This window comes from Acomys russatus, chromosome 3 (assembly GCF_903995435.1).
Source record: "Acomys russatus chromosome 3, mAcoRus1.1, whole genome shotgun sequence".
In the NCBI taxonomy this organism is placed as follows: Eukaryota; Metazoa; Chordata; class Mammalia; order Rodentia; family Muridae; genus Acomys; species Acomys russatus.
This window is the reverse complement of record NC_067139.1, coordinates 84,637,268-84,662,479: the sequence shown is the minus strand read 5'-3', so window position 1 is coordinate 84,662,479 and position 25,212 is coordinate 84,637,268. Positions and strand designations below refer to the sequence as shown.

The following is a 25,212-nucleotide window of genomic DNA, read 5'->3' as shown; positions in this document are numbered from 1 at the left end:
GTCTGCGACGGGGCGAAGGGGCGAAGGGGCGCGATGGGCGTGGCTACAGGTCCGCCCTTTTCCACATTTTGTAGGCTCCACCCTCTGAGTCTGACCCTGGATCTCCCGGGCTAGCCTCGTCTTCTTCTAGCCCATCGTCACCCGCACCGGACTTCCACCCAGGCACGCACTGTAACTCCGACGTGGCCAGAATCAAAGTTCTCGAACTATAGGCCCCTCCCCTGGGCAGAATCCAAGTTCTCCAATAGGTCTGGCAAGCTGGCCAGAAAGAAACCCAGAGGCAGCGCCTGTCGCAGGTAAGGCTCTTAGTCCACTTATGGTTCAGGCCTTGTTTCATGGTTCTCGGGGCGACTGGACGGGTAGCCAGAACTCCAGAGAGCTTAGGACTCTTCGTGGACATACCACGTTGGACTGCCTCGCCAGATTCCCCACCAAGTTAGCCCTGCTCAGAGGGTCGCAGTAGATGTGTGGCCCCTAGAGAGTCTCCACTCGGCCCTGTGCCTCCTGAAAGGACAGCCCGGCCTGAGACCTGCACTCAGTTATCCTCCTGTGAAATTTCTCCACCTTCAAAATAGTCCAAGTTCAGCCAGGCGGTGGTGGCGCACGCCTTTAATCCCAACACTCGGAGGCAGAGGCAGGTAGATCGCTGTGAGTTCGAGGCCAGCCCGGTCTACAAAGTGAGTCCAGGACAGCCAAGACTACACAGAGAGACCCTGTCTCGAACCCTGCCCCCCCCCAAAAAAAAATCCCAAAATAGTCCAAGCTCAGAGACCTGCCTTGGCACACAGTCTTCATGATTTCTCAAAGCAACTCTTTACCTCCACAGCTGTCCCCTTTGACGTGAGTCATGGTAGCACCTATGAAGGGCCAAGTGTGTGTGGTAACTGGTGCCTCCAGGGGAATTGGCCGGGGCATTGCCTTACAGCTTTGCCAAGCAGGTGCCACAGTTTACATTACTGGCCGCCATCTGGACACCCTTAAAGCTACTGCCCAGGAGGTGAGTGACCACCTGAGTTAAGCATTCTGATTACTACTCTCCCAGTCATTTGCCTGACCATGGTACCCCTCCCAACAAGTGGTTTGTTTTTGTTTTTGTTTTTGTTTTTCGAGATAGGGTTTCTCTGCATAATAGACCTGGCTGTCCTGGACTCTCTTTGTAGACCAGACTGGCCTTGAACTCACAGCGATCTACCTGCCTCTGCCTCCCGAGTGCTGAGATTAAAGGCGTGCGCCTCCACGCCTGCCTAACAAGTGAATTTAATGAGAAGAAAAATCTTTCTGTTTGAGAGTTTCAGGTTTTGCAAAGAAAAATTTTTGGACTGATGGAGGTTCCCTAATTTAGGCAAGACTTGCTGAATTGTATGTGCTTACTTCTTTTGTGTGTGGGGGGGTTTGTTTGTTTGTTTTTGTATTGGGTTGTTTTGTTGTTGGGTTGTTTGGTTGGGTTTTTTTTTTTTTAAGACTGCATGTATATCTGTGTGAGGGTATCAGATCCCCTGGAACTATAGTTAGAGTTGTGAGCTGCCATGTAGGTGCTGGGAATTGAACCTGGCTCCTCTCTTAACCACTGAGCCATCTCTCCAGCCCTCTTGAACACATCTTGAATAGGAATTAGTAAAGGAAGTTAGGAAAACCATTCCCAGCTACCTAAGCAGAGTGCAATGGTGAGGAGGCCAGAGAGGGAACACTGGTTCTTAAAGGCCATTGACGAGGGTAGGGAGCTGCAGTTGAGTGGAAAAGCACTTGCCCATGGATGTGCAAGGCCCTGGGTTTGATTTGAAAAACAAAAACAAAAAACCACCCTGGCAAAGAGTTTGGGTTTTGCACGCCTCCAAGTCCAGTACTCTGGAGCCAGAGGCAGGAGGCTCTCTGTGAGTTCAAGGTCTACATAATGAGTTCCAAACCTGCCAGGGCTTACGCAGTGAGACCCTGTGGCAGAAAAGAAAAAAGAAAAAAAGCCAGTATGGCATGCATACCTATGTAACCATAGAACCCAGCACTGGGAAAGTTGTGCCCAGAGGGTCAGGAGTTGAAGGCCAACTTGGGCAGTGTAGTAAGACCCTGTCTGAAAAGCTTTTAGGCTTTACTTGCTTAGATTGGTGCTCCAGTTAGAAAGCATTTTAAAATGCATGTGTTTTGACAGTCCACACTGACTAGATTGAGAAGAACTGACTTAAGAAAAAAAAGATTTGAGGTCAGCTGCAGTTTGAACAAAGGAGTGGAGACCCTGAGCTTGCCACTGAGGAATAGATACTTTATTTCCTCTGAAGCCGGTGGGTGGGACACATTTCTTGGAGGCGAGGCAGAGTAGGAAGTGGCAATAGTTTATGCAGAGTAGCTTTGGTTTATTAGTTACCGAGCTAGAGCATTGGTTAAGGGAGGGAAAGAGTTCAGGCTGGTACAAATTCCGAGCACAGTGGCACATGCCTGTAATCCCAGCACTCAGGGAGGCAGAGGCAAGTGGATCTCTGTGAGTTCGCGTCCAAGCTGATCTACAAAGCGAGTCCAGGACAGCCAAGGCTACACAGAGAAACCCTGTCTCAAAGAAGAAAAAAGGAGAATTCCAAGTGAGTGGCATGAGAGTTCAAAAGGACAAAGAGGCTAGTTACTTGTTTCTAAGAGTGGGTGACAAGCCTCGTCTCTTAGACTCACAGAGTATTTACTAAGTAAGGTCTTGCCTATGGTAGGCCTCAGTAAATGCCATTTAAAAAAAAAATTATTCACTTTACGTCCAGATCGTAGGCCGCTACACCCTCCCCTACTCCTCAGAAAAGGGGAGCCACCACCCACCCACCCACCCAGCAAGCACACAAAGTCGGTCCAATCCGCCTTGCTCTGTGGTGGGAGGTCCCTCTGTGATGAAATTCCTATAACAGACACCAGAGGGAGCCATTGGGCACCATGTTTTCCCAGCTACTGGCTGAGGCCTTGCGATTTACCTCCTCAGTTACTAAACACTCTTTAGTTAGAAAAACAAACAGTACTGTGAGCTCACAGTTCCTGTTCCTCTCCAGGCGCAGTCCCTTGGGGGCCGGTGTGTACCAGTGGTGTGCGATTCAAGCCAGGAGACTGAGGTGAAAAGCCTGTTTGAGCAAGTCAGTCGGGAACAGCATGGGCGGCTCGATGTTCTGGTCAATAATGCCTACGCTGGTGTCCAGGTAACCTTGGAGCTTGGTCCAAGTCTACCTTCCAGGCCCGCCCCCCACCCCCACCCCATCCCACCCTGGAGCCTTTTGTCTCCATTCGTGGCCCCGTTATCGGACCTTTATACCTTCCTGCCTTCTGACCACCCAGTCAATACCCCACTCCCTCCCCTGCCTTCTGTCTTCTAGGCAATCCTGAACACCATCAACAAGTCATTCTGGGAAGTGCCGGCCTCCATATGGGATGACATAAACAACGTTGGACTCAGGTGCGTGCTTCGCTGCCAGAGCCCTGGCTCCTCTCACTTAGCTGGCCCCAGAGCCAGCGCCTTTTCCTAAAAGGGCTTCTGTTCCCTGCGGCCTCCCCCCCCCCCCTTTCCCCTCCCTTCTAGTCCACTTGTCCCACTTAGTTCTGGAGAAGTTCCATGCCTGTGGGTTTGCACCTAAGCACGTCTTTTTTTCTTTCTTTAGTATGCGCATACTGCTGTGCCCACCAGGGTGCAAGCAGAAATCTGAGGACCACTCCAGAGCGTCGGTGCTCTCTTGCTTGCTCCCTCTTCCCCTCCCGTCCTCTGCCCCCCACCATCTCTTCATCTTTCTGTGGGCTTGGGACTTGACCTCCCCAGGCTTGCATAGGAAGCACCTTTTACCTACTGAGCCATCTCAGGCAGACTGGAAATTTTTGCTTTGTCTCAGCTTGTCTTGTTTTATCTGTTTTTTGAGATGACATTTCTCTGTGTAGCCTTGGCTGTCCTGGAACTTTCTGTATAGACCAGGCTGGCCTCAAACTCACAGAGATCTGCCTACCTCTGCCTCCTAAGGGCTGAGATTAAAGGTGTGCGCCATGGCCCAACTCAGTTTTTTTTTTCTTTTTCTTTTTTAAAAATATTTATTTATTATTATGTATACAGTGTTCTGCCTGCATGTACACCTGTATGCCAGAACAGGGCATCAGATCATATAGTAGATGGTTGAACCCTGACCTCTGGAAGAGTAGTCTGTGCTCTTAACCTTTGAGCCATCTCTCCAGCCCCAACTCAGTGTTTTCAAAAAAGACCTCAGCCTTGTTTCTGTCTCATTCTTTGCTCATCCAAATGCAAGTCCCAGGAGGGAGTATTCCCTCAGTGTCACGCACAGCCCATAGGCTAGGTCTTAAGACATGCTGAGAAGGATGGCTCAGATTGACTGGTTAACGCAAACTGAATGTGCTCCTGTCAGTTCTTCTCTCCACACACGTATCATTGCACTGTCTTCACCAACTCTCAGCCCCACTGCCCTGCTCTCCAGCTAGCTCTCTGTCTTCCCCAGTTAGTCCTACTATGTGTTTTCTGTTACTCTTGCTATTTCCCAATTTTCCTTTGATCCCTTCCTCCCCTCTTATAATTCTCAGTCTACCAATAAATATGCACATATGTGCATGTGTGCACACACTCACACATATACATGTGTGTACACATACATAATTTTAAACCCACATAATGAGAGATTACATGGTATTTGTCTTTCTGAGTCCAGTTTATTTTGATTAATGGTTTCCAGTACCAGATGGTGACACACGATTTTAATCCCAGCACTCGGGAGGCAGAGGCAGGCAGATCTCTGTGAGCTCAAAGCCAGCCTGGTCTATAGTGAGTGTCAGGACAGCCAGGGCTATGTAAAGAGACCTTCTCTCAAAAATGGTAACCGCAATAATAGTTTTCCAGTTGTATCCATTTTCCTGCAAATGTCTTGGTTTCATTCTTTTCTTTATAGCTACATAAAATCCCATTTTGCATGTGCACCACATTTTCTTTATCTGCTCATTAGTTGATGGGCATCTAGGTTGGTCCCATTTCCAGACTATCGTGACTAGGTCAGCTGTAGACGTGCAAATATCTGTGGTTTGTTGGCTTAGAGCACTACCCAAGTGTAGGATAGCTGGGTCCTATTTGTTTCTGAGAAATCCCCACACGGACTTCTATAGTGGCAGCTTTCACATTCTCACCAGCAGTGAGGAGGGTTACTCTTTGCCCGCCTCATCACCAGCACTGTGAATCATTCTCTTGATGGCAGCCCTTCTGTCTCAGGTGAGATGGAATCTCAAAGCAGTTTTAATTACGTTTTCTCTATGGCTCTGGTTAGTTAACATCTTCAAGGTCCATTTGCATTCCTTCTCTTGGCAACTCTGTTCAGGTCATGTGCTTATTTATTTACTGGCTGATTTGTGAGTGTGTGCGTGCATGCTCGCAAGCGTGTGTGTGTGTGTGTGTTGTGTGTGTGTGTGTGTGTGTGTGTGTTGGTAGTCATTGTTATTGTTGTGTTACTGTTGTGGGAAGGTCTCATCTAGCCCAGGCTGGCCTCAGACTCACTGTGTAGCCAAGGGTGTCCTTGAATTCTTATTTCCCTGCCTTCATCTCCACCATGTCGAGATACAGGTTTGTCCCACTGACCCAGCCGACCAGATGCAGCTACAACACCCCTGAACTAGCTCATGGTTACAGCGCTAGAGCCCCTGAACTAGCTCATGGTTACAGCGCTAGAGCCCCTGAACTAGCTCATGGTTACAGCGCTAGAGCCCCTGAACTAGCTCATAGTTACAGCGCTAGAGCCCCTGAACTAGCTCATGGTTACAGCGCTAGAGCCCCTGAACTAGCTCATGGTTACAGCGCTAGAGCCCCTGAACTAGCTCATGGTTACAGCGCTAGAGCCCCTGAACTAGCTCATGGTTACAGCGCTAGAGCCCCTGAACTAGCTCATGGTTACAGCGCTAGAGCCCCTGAACTAGCTCATGGTTACAGCGCTAGAGCCCCTGAACTAGCTCATGGTTACAGCGCTAGAGCCCCTGAACTAGCTCATGGTTACAGCGCTAGAGCCCCTGAACTAGCTCATGGTTACAGCGCTAGAGCCCCTGAACTAGCTCATGTTACAGCGCTAGAGCCCCTGAACTAGCTCATGGTTACAGCGCTAGAGCCCCTGAACTAGCTCATGGTTACAGCGCTAGAGCCCCTGAACTAGCTCATGGTTACAGCGCTAGAGCCCCTGAACTAGCTCATGGTTACAGCGCTAGAGCCCCTGAACTAGCTCATGGTTACAGCGCTAGAGCCCCGAACTAGCTCATGGTTACAGCGCTAGAGCCCCTGAACTAGCTCATGGTTACAGCGCTAGAGCCCCTTCCATTGCAGGTCGCCCTTTCTCATCTGCCCTTCCTTGTGTCAGTTTTCCCCTCTGAGTGACCTATGCCTGACTGCCCAGGTCTTCAGCTGCTGCTCTGCAGCCTCCTCTGCTGACTGCGGCCACCGAAGGCTCCAGAAGCACCTGAGCCGGCACCCACACAGTTCACCCTTTCTTCTCTGACCCCTTCTAGAGGCCACTACCTGTGCTCTGTGTATGGGGCACGGCTGATGGTACCGGCTGGCAGAGGACTCATTGTGGTTGTCTCCTCCCCTGGAGGGCTGCAGCACATGTTCAACGTCCCTTATGGTGTGGGCAAAGCTGCGGTAAGGACCGATGCATGGCCGTTAGGCAGGTGCGCAGCAGTGCTGGCAGCTGGTGCAGTCCACAGCGGTCAGAAGAGTCAGACTGGCGACCTTTCACCTCTCTCTCTGTTCCACCCCGCTGATGGTTCCTTTGTATGGACCTCCCTCTGCCTCCCAGAGCAGGGATCAACAGGATTCCCAAGAAGGATGGGGGCCTGGGATATCCTTTCGGACTCGGGGGTGGGGGTGGGGCAGAAAGGAAGGTGAGGTGGGCAGGTGTCCAGGCTCTCATCTCTCTGCCTTCTTGCCCTCCACAGTGTGACAGACTGGCTGCTGACTGTGCCCATGAGCTACGGCGTCATGGAGTCAGCTACGTATCTCTGTGGCCAGGGATGGTGCAAACAGAACTGCTGAAGGAGTTTTTTGCAAAAGAAGAGCAACTTAAGGATCCTGTGTTTAAGAAGGTTGGCAAGGGAAGGTCAGGAGTTAGAGAGCAAGAGGCCGTCTCTCCAGCCTCATAGGCAATAACAAGTGTAAGCGTTCCCGGAGGTGGCAGGCCGTCTGTAATCCCAGCACTCAGGAGGCAGACGCAGGGGATCTGTGTGACTTCAAGGACAGCCTGACTGAGGTCTGGGCCAGCCAGGCCTACATAGCGAGACTCAAGCTAAAGAGAGAAAGAGTAACTGTCCCCACTAATCAGGTGTTTCCTAGGGCAGACACAGGCTGAATATGTAACACATTATTTCTTTGAATCTTGTAAAGCCATTAATAACTCCATTTTATAGACAGTGACTCGGAAATCCAGAGAGGTTAAGAAACTTGATCTAAATGCTCCATGGTAGCACATCGGCCTGGGTGTGCTGTGTAGGCTCAGTCCTTAGCAATGAAAAATGGAAAGAAGGTAGAAAAACGTGTCCCATGGCTCATGTCATAGCAGGAAAGGCTATCTGACATCAAACCCCACATACGTGACCTTGCCCTGATATACCCTAGAAGGTCCAGACACTAGTTGGAATGATCTGATCCTTCTGTTTAGGAGAGGCAGCGGGTCCTGGGCCAGGGTACAGGGCTCACAGTGGCTCTGGTACCTTCTGAGACATGGCCCTGCAAGTCCTGCTTGAGCTCTGTGGCTTTCTGGGACAGGAGGTAAGAACGGAGAAGGCACAGACAGTGCTCTGGGAAGTTAACCCCTAACTTCTCAACCCATTTTTTTTTTTTTTTTTAAATAGATGAAACCAGTTTTTTCATCTGCTGAAAGCACAGAAATGAGTGGCAAGTGTGTGGTGGCCTTGGCAACAGGTGATGAATTTGAGGTGGCAAAATGCATCTTTGGGGCACTGACAGCCAGGGAGATGATTGGACATTCTTTTTTTGTTGTTGTTTTGGTTTTGGTTTTCGGTTTTTGAGAAAGGGTTCCTCTTGTAGTCCTGTCTGTCCTGGACCTGCTGCTGGCCTCGAACTCACAGAGATCCTCTACCTCCCGGTGCTGGGACAATTCTTGTCTTTACTGTTGTTGGAGGCTCAGTGGGTCAGGATTCCTGGTTTGAGGTCTATGAGGTCTGCTGGGAGGTGTGGCCTTTGTATGAACACAGAACTACTGCTCGGGGCTGCAGTGCATGCCTCGCTGGTGCCCTGTCAAACTCTGTCACTCTGCACCACTCCCAGTGCCCACCATCTCTAAGTATGTATGTGCCCACAGACCCCAACATCCTGAACTTGAGTGGGAAAGTGCTGCCCTCCTGCGACCTTGCTCGACGCTATGGCCTTCAGGATGTTGACGGTAAGCATGTGATCTAAGCCATCGTTACCTGACAAGCCTGTTCCTGATTCCTTTCCCTCAATGTTTTAGCCAGAGATGGCACGTCTGAGGAGTAGCACACAAGGGTCTCACTGCCCTTCTGTTGCTCCCAGGCCGCCCTGTCCAAGACTATTTCTCTTTGGGCTACGTGCTCTCACATGTCTCCAGCCTGGGATGGTTGACCTCCTACTTGCCTGGCTTCCTCCGTGTGCCCAAGTGGATTGTCACCCTCTACTCCAGCAGATTCTAACCTCCTGACCTGCTCTCCCTGCCCCTCCTGAACCTCTTCTCATTGAGGCTCAGGTGGGTGAGGCTGCCTCGGGGGAGCAAAGCAGCCTTCCCACACATCCGTGTCCTCCCTAAGACGAGAAGCTGGCTGGCGGACACCTAATGAGTTCTGGGGACTCTGGGAGGCTCTCTGTGCCTTGGTTTCCTTGTCGCTGCATCTTAGTGTCTTGCTTCACTATTTAAAAGTGCTTATAGGGGGCTGGAGAGATGGCTCAGTGGTTAAGAGCACTGGCTGCTCTTCCAAAGGACCTGGGTTCAATTCCCAGCACCTACATGGCACCTCACAATTGTCTGTAACTCCAAGATCTGACACCCCTACACCAATGCACATAAATGAAAATTAAATAAAATATTAAAAGGAAAAGTGCTTATAAATAGAGCCTAATAAAGGTCCCATCTCCCCTTCAATGCATGTGTGAGTTCTGAGTCTGTACTACAGCAGTGTGAAAAGGTGGAGGCTCTCAGCCGAGAGGCTTCAGTGGATACAGCTCTTACAGAACAAGCGTGAAGACCCGATGCGAGTCCCAGAAGCCGTGTAGTGGCAGCCCGCATGCAATCCCACCCAGCCTGTGTGGAGCAGGAGGCACAGATGGGAGAATCCCGGAAGCTGTCCAACCACCCTGCCTGGTGTATATAGTGATGAGCAGCTAAAGACACTGTGTATACAAGGTGGGAGGTGAGTACCAGCGGCTTGTCATGTGACCCACACATGGGGCATGTACCCGCATTCACATGCACATGTAAGCACACACAGGTGTTCATATGCATACAATTTTTTTTATTTATTTTATGTACTTTGGTGTTCTGCCTACATGTATATTGGGTGGGGTCGGGGGGTGCTCAAATTCTTTGGAACTGGAATTACAGACAGTTGTGAGCTGCCATGTGGGTGCTGAGAATTGAACCCAGTTCCTTTGGAAGAGCAGCCAGTGGTCTTAACCACTGAGCCATCTCTCTGGCCCTACATAAGTTTTTTTTTTTTAATTAAAAATTTAGACATGTATGGTGATGTGTCCAGTACCAGGGAAGCAGAGACAGGAGGATTTCTGAATTCCAGGCCAGCCAGGGATACACAGGGAGACCCTGTCTAAAAATAAAATGGAATAAATAATAAAATAAAATAATTTTAAAATGTAAAAGTAGGTCCAGGCATGGTACATGGTACACAAATTTTTTTTTTAAGACAAGGATTCTCTGTATAGCCCTGGCTGTTCTGGACTCACTTTGTAGACCAGGCTGGCCTCAAACTCACAGAGATCCACCTGCCTCTGCCTCCCAATTAAAGGCGTGTGCCACCACTCCTGGCTGCGGTACATACTTTTAATCCCAGGTCTCAAAAGGCAGAGACGGACAAATCTCTGTAAGTTTGAGGCCAGCCAGGGAAACACAGTGAGATCCTGTCTCAAGAAATAAAATTAGCCGGGCGGTGGTGGCACACACCTTTAATCCCAGCCCTTAGGAGGCAGAGGCAGAAGCAGGCGATCATTGTGAGTTCAAGACCAGCCTGGTCTACAAAATGAGTCCAGGACAGCCAAGGCTACACAGAGAGACCCTGTTTCCAAAAAACCAAAAAAGAAAGAAAGAAAATTAAAATCAAATGCAGAGGTCCCAGAAGGGCTCCGGTACCCACAATGAAGCTCTTTCCTGCAGAGCAGCTCCTACTCTTCCTCAGCAGACCCCTCTCTCATGCTGTGGGGCAGGGCCTCTCTGACTCGGCGTCTGCTGGCGCCATCTTTCCACCAATACCTGCTGCCTCCTACTGGGCCGTCACTGCCAACCCAGGAGATCGTCTCGTGTGTCTAACTTCTTGGGACTGGGGAACCTGATTCCAAGTGAAACAAAAGCTGCTGGTGCTGCTGCCACGCTCGCCCTTCCTCTTGGGACCACATCACCTGAAGGAGTCACCTTCTGCAGAACTTGAGTACACGAACCCTTCTGGGCTGCCTCTCAGAGCCACGCATTTCTAGGAAGCCAAGGGCAGGTCTCCAAGAGTGACAGGTGTCAGTGACGAAAGCACACTGAAGAGCGTAGCAGGTCCCTAAATAGAAAAGCTTCTGTGGGCTGCGGGCAAACATGCTGCCAGCTGCAGAAAGATTAGCGTGACCAGACTCGTAGTAGATGAAGCTCCCAGGAGCTGAGGCGTGGGCAGGGGGAGGATAGGTTGTAGGCAGGAGAGGCTGGCCTAGCATCAGTGTCACCAGGAATACGATGACACATAGGTGTGGGCTGAGGCCAGCTGCAGGAAGCAATGTGTACAGATGAGACCTGAGCTGGAAGGAGCCCACGACTGTGCTCTCCCTGGGAAGGGGGACAATATGCCAGCAGCAGGCACAGAGAATTTTTGAGAAGCCAGGTTACCTGAGGGCTTAGCCCTGGCAAGACACTAAGGGCTTAGCTGAAATGTGAGATGTGGCCGTGCCCTTATAATTTGCCTATTTCTAGCCGGAGCCCAAGGAGGGATGAAGAGAGGCTTTTGATTGTCAGGGTAATAGTCATGGCCCAAAATTCAAAAGCCTTTGAAGAACATACAGCAGAAAGGCTCCTGCCCTGTACCCTACCTGCCCCATGCCCTGCCCTGAGGTAGCCATGGTAGAACTCGTTCTGTACACAGCAACATATTCAAGGTAGAGTTGAGATGGGCATTTTCGCCGGCTGAGTTGATTGCATTTTCCAGTGCCTGAGTCCAGTCTGCCTTCGTACCCCACCTTTCCAAACTCAGTACCAGCCCTAGGCCCAGGCCCCACCCCCCACTCCCCTCCATTCCTTCTGGATCTTTAGGGCTTGAGAGAGAAGAGCAGTGGGGATTCTGTGAAAGAACTCTGCCCGGTCTGACCTCCTTACCAGACTGCTCACATCGTGGATGCAAGAAGTGTGTCACAGTAGAAGTGACCTTCCTTTTCCTAGAGCAAATACCCATAAATTAGGGATGTCAAAAGTTAGGAATGCCTCCTCCATTAAGAGTATTTGCTGTGGGCTGGAGAGATGGCTCAGAAGTTAGCAACACCGGCTGCTCTTCAGAGGTCCTGAGTTCGATTCCCAGCACCCACTTGGTGCCTCACAACCACCTATAATGAGATCTGGTGCCCTCTACTGGCAGGTAGTTGTACATACAGACACAACATTGTTTACATAATAAATAAATCTTCAAAAAAAGAGCACTTGCTGATCTTGCAGAGACCCTGGGCTCAGTTCCCAGCACTGACGTGGTGGCTCACAGCCATCTGTAACTCCAATTCTAGGGGATCCAGCTGACTGGGGCATCAGGTATGTCAGGGGCATACATATACATATTCAGATTCAGACAAAACAGTTCATACATCCACATAAAAATAAATCTTTAAAAATGACAAGGGAAAAAAGGCTCACCGCAGAGATCCAGAGCAGCCGCGCTCGCGGAGCCATCCCCATGCCTCTGGCTAGAGATCTATTACACCCTTTCTTGGAAGAGGAAAAGAAAAAACATAAGAAGAAACAGCTTTTTCAGAGCCCAAATTCTTACTTCATGCATGTGAAATGTCCAGGTTGCTACAAGATTACTACAGTTTTCAGCCATGCTCAGACAGTGGTTCTTTGTGTAGACTGTTCAACAGTGCTGTGCCAGCCCACAGGAGGAGAAGCCAGGCTCACAGAAGGCTGTTCGTTTAGAAGAAAGCAACACCGATCATGTACGAGTTCCTGAGTCTGTGCTCTTCACCAAAAGCCCTATCAAGTTCAGTTACTCTGCCAAAGTATACAACAATGATCTCCTATTTTGGTGTCAGTTTTTCAATAAAGTTTTAATTATGAACAAAAAAAGGAAAAAAATGACAAGGAACTCTGGAAAGTGGTAGTGCACGCCTTTAATCCCATACTGTGGAAGCAGAGGTGGACGGATCTCTGAGTTCAAGGCCAGCCTGGTCTATATAACTGTTCTTCACTTTCAGAACAAGAAGGCTACACAGAGAAACCCTGTCTCAAAAAAAATTTTTTTTTAATTTAAAATAAAAAAGCAGCAATAACAAGGGGGCTGGAGAGATGGCTCACAACCATAAATATAAGAGTTTGGTTCCCAGCACCCACGGCTGTCTCTCCAGCCACAAAAAAAAAAAACAAAAACAAGGAACATTGTGGGGTCTTGACAGCAGTCATGAATGTAAGCTTTAACCAACACTGCATCCTAAAAGCTGATCCAAGGGATCTGAGAGTCCAAAGGTTTTTATTTGTTTTTGCTATTGTTTTTGTTTTTTGACAGGGTTTCTCTGTGTATCCCTGGCTGTCTTGGAACTCACTTTGTAAACCAGGCTGACCTCCAACTTACAGTGATCCCCCTGCCTCTGCCTCCCAAGTGCTGGAGTTAAAGACTTCCACCACCCCAGGCTAGCTTATTTGTATTTTATTCTTGTTTTTAAAGAAGATTTGATTCTCTTTTAGTTTACGTTTAATATCCACTTATCGGTGAGTACATACCACATTTGTCTTTCCGAGTCTGGTTCCTCACTCAGTAATATTTTTTCTAGTTCCATCCATTTGCCTCGAAATCTCATGATGTAATACTCCGTGGTGTAGATGTACCACATTTTCTTTATCCATTCTCCACTTGAGGGGCATCTAGGTTGACTCCAGATTCTGGCTATGAATAAAGCTGCTAGGCTCTCTGCCTATGTGTTCTGTCTGAGTAGCTTCGTGTGCTTGTGGGACTCCTAACAGTGGGAGTGATGGCGTGTGCCTGGTCTTGTTATAGCTTGTTATGCCATGTTTGGTTGATGTTCCCAGGAGGCTCTCTTCTGAGGGGATGTGGAGAGAGGTGGGTCTGGGGGAAGGGAGGGAAAGGAAACTTCAATTGGGATTAATATACGAGAAAAGAATAAAAGAAGATTTGGAGGATGGTCTGTGGTAATGCAGTTGAGCACATCTGGTATGCAGTGGCGACCAGAGGAAAGCTTGTGGTCCTCAGAAGCCATCTGCCTTACTCCTTGGGACAAGGTCTCCCACCAGGCTTTGGGACTCACCTATTCAGCTGGGCTGTCTGCCGGCTCTAGAGACCCTCTCGCCTCCATGTCCCCAGACCCAGGGCTGTGAACACAGCCACTCCTGGTTCTCTACTTGGGCGCTGTGGGTCAGACTCAGGTGCTCATGCTTGCGTGGCACGCTATAGCTGAAGCCCTTCTTTGAGCCTAAGTGTCTGGTCTGGGGGACATCTTATTGTCACCTTGTTTCCACCAACTACCAAAGTCCCCTTTGGGCCCATGGGTAAGAATGGAGATCCCAGCCGGGCGTGGTGGCTCACGCCTTTAATCCCAGCACTTGGGAGGCAGAGGCAGGTGGATCTCTGTGAGTTCTAGGCCAGCCAAGGCTACACAGAGAAACCATGTCTCAAAAAACCAAAAAGAAAAAAAAAAAGAAAACAGAATGGCGATCCTGGGTAGCCGGGTGAAGTGATGAGGTAACGTGAGTGGCAGTAGGGTGAGGCTTTAGACAAGCAATCAGAGAGTCATGAACGCCCACAGGAGCCTGAGCCCAGTGAGCAAATCCAGGCAAGGTAATTGAGTCCAAGACTGTTTGTTCTTTTCCCCTCTCATACCTGGGTCTTTCCCATCCTGGACACTCAAAGACCATGGCACGGGGTATCTGGTCCTTTCAGCTGTTTGGCCTTCTGTCCCTGGGAGAAGAGAGCCTCCAGATGACCTCAGAACCCAATGCTGGGCAATAGTGGCACACACCTTTTGTCCCAGCACTGGGGAGGCAGAAACAGGTGGATCTATGTGAGTTCAAGGTCAGCCTGGTCTACAGTGTGAGTTCCAGGACAGCCAGGGCCTCACAGAGAAACCCTGTCTTTAAATAAATAAATAAATAAATAAGAAAGAAAAAAAGGGACTGGAGAGATGGCTCAGTGGTTAAGAGCACTGACTGCTCTTCCAGAGGTCCTGAGTCCAATTCCCAGCAACCACATGGTGGCTCACAACCATCTATAATGAGTTCTGTGGCCTGCAGGGGTACAAGCAGGCAGAGCAGTGTATACATAATAAATAAATAAATCTTTAAAAAAAAAAAAAAAAGGAAAGAAATAAAAAAGAAAAGCAGCCGGGGGTGGTGGCGCACGCCTTTAATCCCAGCACTCGGGAGGCAGAGGCAGGTGGATCACTATGAGTTCGAGGCCAGCCTGGTCTACAAAGTGAGTCCAGGATGGCCAAGGCTACACAGAGAAACCCTGTCTCGAAAAACAAAAAAAGAAAAAAAAAAAAGAAAAGCAAAAGAAAGCCCAGTGATACCACAGCCTCTCCTCCCCTCACAGCCTCTCCTCCCCCCACAACCTCTCCTCCCCCCACAACCTCTCCTCCCCCCACAACCTCTCCTCCCCCCACAGCCTCTCCTCCCCCCACAGCCTCTCCTCCCCTCACAGCCTCTCCTCCCCTCACAGCCTCTCCTCCCCTCACAGCCTCTCCTCCCCCCACAGCCTCTCCTCCCCTCACAGCCTCTCCTCCCCTCACAGCCTCTCCTCCATCACCTCCAGTGCTAGGTCAGCCAATCCCTTCTTTAAAGCCCCTCTTGCATGGGCTCGGCCTCTATCCCCTTCCCCTGCTTACCCTTCCCACCAGACCCTCCACTGGAATATCTCTCTAACCTCCATCTTCCGGTCAGTCAATGTCCATGGCAGCCTTGTCCACGCCCAGCCCAGCCCTAGGCCTGAATCAACAAGCACTTACTGGCAAGTCTATTGACAAAGCCCCAGCCCTCAAAGTCCTTTCCGTTATCAATAAACAACAAGCCAGGTTTGGTTATGAACGCCTTTCAATCCCAGTGCTTGGGAGGCAGAGGCAGGATGATCTCTATGAGGACAGCCCAGTCTACATAGTGAGTTCCAGGGCAGCCAGGGCCATGTAGGGAGACTCTTGTTTTGACAGACAGACAGACAGACAGAAAGACAGATGGGGGGGGGGGAGAGGGAAGAGAGAGAGAAAAAGAGATGATGTGGGGAGAAGGGGGAGAGAGGGGGAAGGGGGGCACAGAGAGAGAGAACAACCCATGCTGAGACCCAGGGTAAGGATGCCAAGGTGCGCAGGAGTCACCACCCGTCCCCACCTCTGTTTGAATGCAGGCCTGTTCTTTCAGGGTTTTACCCTCCTGAGGGGTTATGACACTCTTCTCTCTATACCTTTCTCTGGTAAGTTTACCTCTGCCTGTGTTCCAGCCTCCAGGGAACCAAGAGTGTCAATGCCCACCTCAGTCTGCCCTGAGTACCTGCCGGAGTACACATCTAAGCCCTGCCCCCTACATGCTGTAGGTGCTTCCATCCAAGGGTCTTGTCCGGAGCCTCGTGCTGACCCACGTGGAGGTTAGATTTGCCCCAGGAATGACCCGGGACTAAGGAGGAAGCGGATGGATCAAAGACAAGCAGCTGAAGTTGAACGTGATGGTGCATGTATGTACTGCCAGTCCTGGGAGGATGGAGGCCAGCTTGGGCCATATATTAACTTCTAGGTCATTTGTCACTCTGGGCCACATTAGAAGACCCTGCCTCAAAATTAAGAGCTGGGGAAAAGGGCTGGAGCAATGGCTCAGAGGTTAAGAGCACCGACTGCTCTTCCAGAGGTCCTGAGTTCAATTCCCAACAACCACATGGCTCACAACCATCTATAATATGATCTGATATGCACTGTATACATAAAGAGAGAGAGAGAGAGAGAGAGAGAGAGAGAGAGAGAGAGAGAGAGAGAGAGATGGGGAAAGCAGCCAGCATGGTGTCACATGCCTTTAATCCCAGCACTCAGGAGGCAGAGGCAGGTGGATCACTGTGAGTTCAAGGCCAGCCTGGTCTACAAAGTGAGTCCAGGACAGCCAAGGCTACACAGAGAAACCCTGTCTCGAAAAACCAAGAGAGAAAGAGAGAAGGAGGAGGAGGAAGAGGAGGAGGAGGAGGTGGAAGAGGAGGAAATTTCAACCCAGGCAGGTATTAGGTGTTTGGTTTTTGTTTTTCTTTTTTCATTTTTCTTTCTTTCTTCTTCTTCTTCTTTTGTTTTGTTTTGTTGTTTTGTTTTGTTTTTGTTTTTTGTTTTTTGGGACAAGGTTTCTCTGTGTAGCCTTGGCTGTCCTGGACTCACTTTGTAGACCAGGCTGGCCTTGAACTCACAGGGATCTACCTGCCTCTGCCTCCCGAGTGATGGGATTAAAGGCGTGCGCCACCACGCCCAGCTCTTTTTCTATTTTTTAATGTAACCTCTATTCCCTTTTTTTGGTGTGGGGGGATTGTTTTTTTTTGTTTTGTTTTGTTTTGCAGGGAGAGCTCAAGTCAAGATTTCTCTGTGTAGCCTTGCTTTGTAGACCAGGCTTGCCTTGAACTCACATCGATCCACCTGCCTCTGGGCCCCAGACTGCTGGGATCACAGGCACGCGCCACCAGCCCTGGCTTCATTTTCTTATGTTTGATTTTGACCTTTGATTGATTGTAAGGAAAGATTGTGGTTATGTAAGTAAACATTATATGAAAGAGAAACAACAAACAAGAGACTAAATGAAAAGGTAAGAACTTGCAGGTGGTTACAGATGCTGGTTGTAAAGCAGTGCAAACAGAAAAAAACATTTCAGTCAGCGTGGACCACTGGTGGAAGAGCAGCCGGCTGTGAGCTGCAGAGAGAATGGGAGAAGGGCCAAGCAGGAGCTGAGCCGAAGCCTGTGAAGAAATAAAGGAAACCACAGCTTAGAAGGATCGAGTAACTTAAAGAGTCTGGATTCAGCCAACACATGCAATCCCAGAATGGATTTCCCTGATGTTATGCTTTGTTTTGTTCTGTTTTGTTTTCTTTTTTCTTTCTTTCTTTCTTTTTTTTTTTTTTTCCGGTTTTTCGAGACAGGGTTTCTCTGTGTAGCCTTGACTGTCCTTGACTCACTTTGTAGACCAGGCTGGCCTCAAACTCACAGCGATCCGCCTGCCTCTGCCTCCCAAGTGCTGGGATCAAAGGTGTGCGCCACCATGCCCGGCTCTGTTTTGTTTTTCGACACAGGGTTTCTCTGTGTAGCCTTGGCTGTCCTAGACTCACTTTGTAGACCAGGCTGGCCTCAAACTCACAGCGACCCACCTGCCTCTGCCTCTGCCTCCAGAGTGCTGGGATTAAAGGTGTGCACCACCACGCCCGGCTGTCCTTGACGCTCTTTCCCTTGTATCAGGCCACTCTGCTGCTTGGCATCCTGTTTGCTCTGGGCTTTGGAGAGCTTTTGTTTGTTTTCTGCAGAGCGGGTGTTGAGGTTGCTAGAACGCTGAACAAAATCAGCTTTTTCACCCTCCAGGACTTCCTGGCCAAATTCAGTCTTGGCCTTCCCCAAGATCCACCGCACTTGCTTCCATCCACGCCTTTGCTTGAGGCAAGTCTGATCTCTGCAGTAACACCCACTCCACTCACACCCCCCCCCCACCCCGCCCCAGGCCCCCAGACCAGGTCTCAGGCCCATTTCTGCCTGCCAGAATTCATCCTGCAGAGTTCATCTCAGTCTTCTAGAAGCTTCCGGTTTTTTCCTAGGTTCTCATTTCTGTCCCCTGCCCCCCATCGCCACCTTCCACACGCACACAGAAGTATATACCCTGACGCACAGAACTGAAAACTGCCAAGCCCTCCAGAGTGTGGCTAAACTCAGAGGTCCAGGGGGACCCACTGCTGAGAGGCCCTCCTTCTCTCAGGAAGAGTTGGCAGCCCGTGCCAGGATCCGGTCCCTGCTACTAGCCTTGTGATTAGCTCCTGCCTCCTAGAATGCATCAGTCCTTGCCAGCTCAAGTAGACTACTTTCCAGCCAACAAGGCCATCAGCTGGGGGGAGCAGTGAATGTCTCTTGGGGTCCTTCTAGTCACCCCTATCTCTGGACCAAAGCTCAAGCCTGAGTCACTGAATTCAGGGGAGACACAGCAGCACAGCCTCGCTCCTGTCAGCAATCTTGAGCGTTCTAAGCTTTCCGCACCACTCCCCGTTTCTCCCTCTCAGAGTTCCTGTGGGAACTAGAGTACCCGCCCTGCCTGACTCACCTGGCCCATGCGTCCTGCCATCACTCCTGATATGCCTGGTTTCTCTCTTAATCCCTCACCAGCCCAGTGAGGTACAACCCGTCTTGCTCTAGAAGCTATGGTTCACGAAATATTCAGCCCCGGCTGTCCTCGACCACCATCTATAGACCAGGCTGGCCTCAAACTCACAGAGATTCACCTGCCTCTGCCTCCTGGGTGCTGGGATTAAAGGCGTGCGCGACCACGCCTGCCCTTTTTCTTCTTTTTTGAGCATTTTATGCGTGAGTACTATGTTTACATCATTTCCACCCTTCCCTATTCCCTCCCAACCCCTCCCATTGGCTGCCCAAGTCCCTCTCAAATTCGTGACTTCCTTATTGTTTTGTATGTATATAAAACATCAGCTCAGCCCATTTAATGTTGCCCTTGTGTACATGTGTTTAGGGATGACCACTTAGGGTTGGATAACCTGTCAGGGGACTCATCCCTGAAGATGAATTCTCCCTCCCTCAGTAGCCATTGACTTCCTGTGGCTCTTCATCTTGGGGTGGGACCTTGTGAAATCCCTGTGTTGGCACTGGCATGTTGACTGGTGGTGTCATCATTTGGGTCTGCTGTAGGGAACCATATTGCTGAGCTTTGACGGGCACAGGTTCCTTTGTCATGTCTGGAAGCCGCCGTCTCACAGCCGGTGTCCTGGTCTTCTGGTTTTTATCATCTTTCTGCTGCCTCTGCATGAATTTTCCTCCACTCTCAGTGCAGGTGGTTGCACTGTAAATGTATCGACAGTCACTTGTTCTCTGTGTTTTGGCTGGGTGAGGCTCTCTATAGGACCCTCTGTCTACTGAAAAAAAGAAGCATCTTTGACGAGGGGTAAAAGCTACAACCTGTCTGTGGTTATAGGGATAAGTATTAGAACAAGCTGGGCGGTGGTGGCACATGCCTGTAATCTCAGCACTCGGGGGGCAGAGGCAGGTAGATCTCTGTGAGTTCGAGAACACCCTGGTCTACAGAGTGAGTTCCAGGACAGCCAGGGCTTCAAAAAGAAACTTTGCCCCTCTGTCCCAGGGTGCGGTGGGGGTGTAGGAAGAAAATGTTTTTACAGCTTGATCTTATGGAGGCATTTTCTCAGTGGAGGTTTCCTCCTTTAAAATAACTCTAGTTTGTGTGTCAAGTTGACATAAGATTAGCCAGCACAATATACATACATATTTTACATACATACACATATGGCTATGTGTGAACACGAAATACATTTGTATATATGAAACACACATACACATATAAATGTGTAGTTAAATTTTGTTTTATTTTTACACAAATGGGTGTTTTGTCCAGAGGTATGTTACATGCATGCCGTGGACATGGAAACCAGAAGAGGGAGTCACATGCTCTGGTGCTAGAGTTTCAGACAGTTTGAACCATGTGGATACTGACCATTGAACCCAGGTCCTTTGGAAGAGCAGCCAGTGCTCTTAACCACCGAGCCATCTCTCTGGCCCCTTGTAGATGGATTTCTTTCTTTCTTTTTTCTTTTTCTTTTTTTTCCAGGTTCATAATTTATTGTACAAATTGAGTATTACATGATGAGTTGACATCAGGTTCTTCAGGCATGGGACTTAACAGATGACGTCAGACATTTCAAAATTCATTTATTTTGTTTTGTTTGTTTGTTTTTTGGTTTTTTGAGACAGGGTTTCTCTGTGTAGCCTTGGCCATCCTGGACTCACTTTGTAGACCAGGCTGGCCTCGAACTCACATCGATCCGCCTGCCTCTGCCTCCCGAGTGCTGGGATTAAAGGCGTGCGCCACCACGCCCGGCTCAAAATTCATTTATGTTGCTTACACAGCAGGAGTTTTTTTAGGTCTCAGCTTGAAGTAAAAGACCAACAAAGCAAAGCTTCCATGTGTGGCTAGGACACAATTCACTCTACCTGTGCGAGTGCAAGAGTTGAAATACTTTTTAATACCAGTGAGCTGGAACTGGCTATCACTTTCTGCACCAGCCATGACTTCAGTCTTCGCCCAAATCACAAATTCCGCAGCCGATGTCCTTCAACAAACCCAGCAACCAGCTCAGCCTGACCGGAAGACCCTTTCTTCTTTTTCTTTTCTTTTCTTTCTTTTTTTTTGTTTTTTTGTTTTTTTGTTTTTTTTGTTTGTTTGTTTGTTTTTCGACAAGGTTTCTCTGTGTAGCGTTGGCTGTCCTGCACTAACTTTGTAGACCAGGCTGGCCTCGAACTCACAGAGAACCATCTGCCTCTGCCTCCCGAGTCCTGGGATTAAAGGCATGTGCCACAACCACCTGGCATGAATTTCTAAGTAAGCACATAAAATAACATGCTTCCCTGTGGGGTTTTCAAACATCTTTAGCAGTATTTAGCTTTCTTTTTCATAAAGATTAACCTATGTGTATATGTCTGTGTGAGTGTATACCGCCAGTGTGCCGATGCCTACAGACGCCAGGAGCATAAGATCCTCTGGAGCCAGAGTTACAGGCAGTTGTGAGCTACCCAACACGGGTGCTGGGAACGAACCCAGGTCCTCTGGAAGCACAGCAAGTCTTAGCCCCTGAGCTGTCTTTCCATTCTTTCCCAAGACCCCCAGTGCTCTGTGGAGTTACAAAGCCTAGCGTGCTATGTTTCAGTACAGGGTTTACTTCCTCAGGGTGCTAAGGATGCTCTGACGTCACCTGCTGTATATGTATCCTTCTTCAGAGTCTGCGTAGATCTATGAGAAGGGATCTTATCTGTCTTGGGTCACTTTGTGGAACTGCGCCGGTAACCAAGCATTGCAGCTGACTAATGACTAGTCGAATTCTGTCTACGGAGTTACTGCCACGGGTGAAGGAGCCTCGATGGGTGAAGGGGATGCAGGCATGTGAATCTCTTTGAGTAGTCCACAGCAGAAATGGAATCCAGTGGGTGCTGCACCCCACAAGATGAACTAGAATTGTAGTCACAGCACCATAGGCCCTGCTGCCAAGAGGCACAGAGAAGGTGAGCACACGAGCCCCAAGCCAGCCCACCTCTGGGCTCTCTTCTTGCACCAAGCCTACTTTAATCCTAGACGGCACAGTCCCCTCAACTTGGTACGCACCCAACACCATATACCTTTCCTTATATGATTATTTCCGTCATCCAGAAGGTTCAGTTGGATGGCCCTGCTCTAGGCCCTAAGCTCAGGGATGCTATCTGTTTGTCTCATGGCTGTATCCCCTGTGCCACAGGTCCAGCTGAGGGCCGTCAGTTACTATTGTACAGTGAATGGACAAGGCAAGGTAAAAGTAAGCACTTATCCTCTGTGCTCATCTGCCAGTCCAAGTGCCTCACACTTCCACAGGTGCCACAGTCTCTCACCCTGGTCCGGCTCATATCTCACCTGGCACAGAAGATCACCCAGGGCTCTGCTTCCTGATACTGATGTTGCGTATGCCCAAAATTCAGTAGCGCCATTCTAAAGTTGTTCAGCGGCTTTGCCAGGCTACCAGGCAAAAGGCACCTTGGCCATATTCCCAACCCTTCAGTGTGGTTTTTAGCCAAGTCATCAGCTTCACCAACCACAGCAGGGTCTAGTTCGCATAGCAGAGGCGCAAGTCCTGACTCAGGGAGCCTTTCGAGCTTTTTGGTCCTATTTCCTGGTTGCTTTTCCTTGACTTCTTCCTTAAAGACACCAACCTGAGTCAACACCTGTCACTTCCTATGTGATATAGGATTCTCTGCCACAGGGACTTTTCCTGCAGGGTCCTTCAGGCTTTTAGGCCCAGCCCTTGGGCTGTGCCCTTTTATTCACTGGCTAACCTGCTCCCCCTCCTTCCCCAGCCAGGATGTACACTGTGGGCACTGACTAATGCCACTGGCCATCAGGAGGTTTTACCAGGCTGACTCAGAAGAACTGGGGTGTCAGGAGGCTAGAGAGAACCCAAGTACTCAAAGAACCTCAGGACTCTGATGAAATGAGTAAAATAAGGGCGTGCTTGAGCTCCGAGTCATCTGTGTCCCTTCTCCATCTCAGTGACCAGAATCCTGAAAAGTTCAGGAGGGGAAGCATTTGTCCTTCAATGTCTTCTATTACTTTTTTTTTTTTTTTTTGGTTTTTCGAGACAGGGTTTCTCTATGTAGCCTTGGCCGTCCTGGACTCGCTTTGTAGACCAGGCTGGCCTCGAACTCACAGCGATCTGCCTGCCTCTGCCTCCCGAGTGCTGGGATTAAAGGCGTGCACCACCACGCCCGGCTACTTTTTTTTTCTTTTTCCTGACACAGGGTTTGTTTGTGTAGCCCTGGCATGCCTGGAACTCCCTCTGTACTCCAGGCTGGCCTTGAACTCCAGCGACCTGCTTGCCTCTGCCTCCTGGGTGCTGGGATTAAAGGGATGCGCCTCCACTACCTGGCTCTATTGCCTTTTTTCAAAGTGGCTGAGTAACACAGGCTTCATCACCTCCTACGACAGTGCATCTATCACCATTCGCTGAGGCTAGCTCCACCTCTGGCCAGCTCCGACAATCAGGAAGTCCTTCGCAGTGAGTCTGTGCATCCACTGGTCTTTGTTCTTTTTGCTCAAGAGATACAGGAGAGCTGGAGACATGGCTCAGCAGTCAAAAGTGCACACTCCTCTTGCAGAGGACTAGAGTTCAGTTCCTAGCTAGTTACAGCTACCTGGCACTCCAGCTCCAGGGACCCAACACACCTTTAGCGTTCAGCACACACACACACACACACACACACACACACACACACACACACACACACAGGAAATATCAGTGTAGCTTCCACTCCAGGATTTTGAAGACTCACCTCTGCCTCCTGCATCTTTTCTTCTAGTTCAGCCCCCATTGGCACCAGCTCTCCTACCATCCTGATTTCTCCCTCCTCACTACAGTTTGTCTCTGTGCCTCTTAAAATGGAGCACATACTCGCACCTGGACCTAACACCACCACAGAGTCTGGGCACTAAAGCTCCCTTGGAACCTGTGCTCCACAAAGGGAAGCTCGGCACCTACCCTTACCACCTCGGAGCCAGCCAGGATCCCCGTCCTCTCATAGCCGTGTTATTCCACCCCCTACATGTTTGTTATTATGCAGATCACTATTTGAGAACCAAAGAACTGGACTTTAAAATTATTAAATCTATCATATCCATCCCTACAAACTGGCCATCCCATAATCCAGTTTTTATCCATCATTGAAAACATGCCACCACTAGGGTCTGCCACAAAGCCAACAAAGACACTAGGTAGTGTTATCTGGGGCTTGATATCCTGACAGTCTAGCTGTGTTTACTACCTCTGATGCAACCCCCAGTTCACTATCTTGAGGCTGACATCTGCTACCAAAGCATTCAGATTGAGAAACCTGACTCCAACCCTGGCCCCCACCTCCAGCCCGCAGGCTGCACACTTTTCCTCACTGAGTATCTTTGGGCTGCTGGGGACTCAATGGCCCTCCCCTTTGATATCTTTCTCAGTAGAGGCGGGGGTGGGGGAGGGTAGGGGGTGCGGCGGCGGGGGGGGGGGGGGGGCGCGGAAAGAACCACTCGGAAGCTGCAAGCAGAGGTGGATCACAGTCGCAGAAGATAACAAGCAAGGAAGCCATGCCCTGATAACGCCCCAGCTCTCCTCTCCCTCAGCATAGCCCCCACTCAGCTCTTCCCCTCCCACTCTCTTTCCTGTGACTCAGGGCTTAGCCCCACAGTTCTCAACACTGGATTTCTACGTATACAAATGTCCGAGTACTTGAGACCTGCTGAGCGATGACGTCAAGTTAGTTTCCTCTTTCTTCTCCTTCCCTGGGAGAAGCAAATCTCCAGCACGCCTAGAAACCTCCAACCCACCCTTCCTGACTTCCTTCCACCTTAGGCTGTTCAGTAGAGTGCAGTATGCAAGGAGCAGTGGCGAGAAAGCGAGCAAGTGTTCTCTGGAATCTCGCTGCCTGGACACTGAGCTCGGTCATCCCTGAGAGTGCGACCTTGAGCGGAATCCACCGTCCTGCCCGCCACACGGGCGGTACAGCACACAGCTGTGATTGTGGCCCGTGAATAATGGCTTTGGAAACACAGACGCTCTCTTTCTCGATCCACTGTCCACTGTTCTCTGCTTCCCCACGGATGCTGCTCTGTCCAGCACTGGCAGCCCTGCCCTAACCGTGACTCTCCCAAAGCTTGTTTGTGGGTTCCCTCATCTTTCTTCTCCCTGCATGGCATTCCCTGCCACCGTGTAATTACTACGTGCCCAGGGCTGACACCCACGCTGACCTCTTCTGTTCTGACCTCTCTCCAAGCAACTGTTTCTTGCTGCCTCGGGGCACCCCCACATCAAACCCAACTGGTAGGAGTGGCCCTTTCTCTTCTCACAGTGCCCTCTGTCTCCCCACCACATCCCAACAGCTCTGTGGAAGCCACAGGTTCCCACGTCTCTACTTTATAAACTACTGATTCTAACGAGCCTTTGTTGGATCCCATCTACTAGCAATCCTGCTGGTTGCTCCTCAGAAGCAGAGGCCCTCACCCCCCGCCCCCGCCCCAAGATGCATACCGGCTACCACCTAGACATCTTGATCGGATTCG

General features: G+C 49.9%; 3 protein-coding genes across 3 annotated transcripts; 2 read left to right on the top strand and 1 right to left on the bottom strand.

The window, feature by feature from the left end:
* Positions 1 to 56: 56 nt before the first annotated feature.
* On the top strand, positions 57 to 9,036 carry Dhrs1 (dehydrogenase/reductase 1). The gene is made up of 9 exons (XM_051143151.1): positions 57 to 296; positions 827 to 997; positions 3,015 to 3,158; positions 3,333 to 3,412; positions 6,487 to 6,619; positions 6,916 to 7,062; positions 7,828 to 7,897; positions 8,298 to 8,378; positions 8,510 to 9,036. Exons 2-9 carry the CDS (start codon positions 848 to 850, stop codon positions 8,644 to 8,646), a joined length of 942 nt encoding a protein of 313 aa, XP_050999108.1. The 5' UTR covers positions 57 to 296; positions 827 to 847; the 3' UTR covers positions 8,647 to 9,036.
* A 3,054-nt stretch (positions 9,037 to 12,090) lies between these two features.
* On the top strand, positions 12,091 to 12,363 carry LOC127187183 (40S ribosomal protein S27-like). Its single transcript, XM_051143370.1, has one exon. It carries the CDS (start codon positions 12,091 to 12,093, stop codon positions 12,361 to 12,363), a length of 273 nt encoding a protein of 90 aa, XP_050999327.1.
* An 8,130-nt stretch (positions 12,364 to 20,493) lies between these two features.
* Positions 20,494 to 20,738, bottom strand: LOC127187247 (ATP synthase membrane subunit K, mitochondrial-like). Its single transcript, XM_051143419.1, has one exon. It carries the CDS (start codon positions 20,659 to 20,661, stop codon positions 20,494 to 20,496), a length of 168 nt encoding a protein of 55 aa, XP_050999376.1. The 5' UTR covers positions 20,662 to 20,738.
* Between the last annotated feature and the right edge of the window lie 4,474 nt (positions 20,739 to 25,212).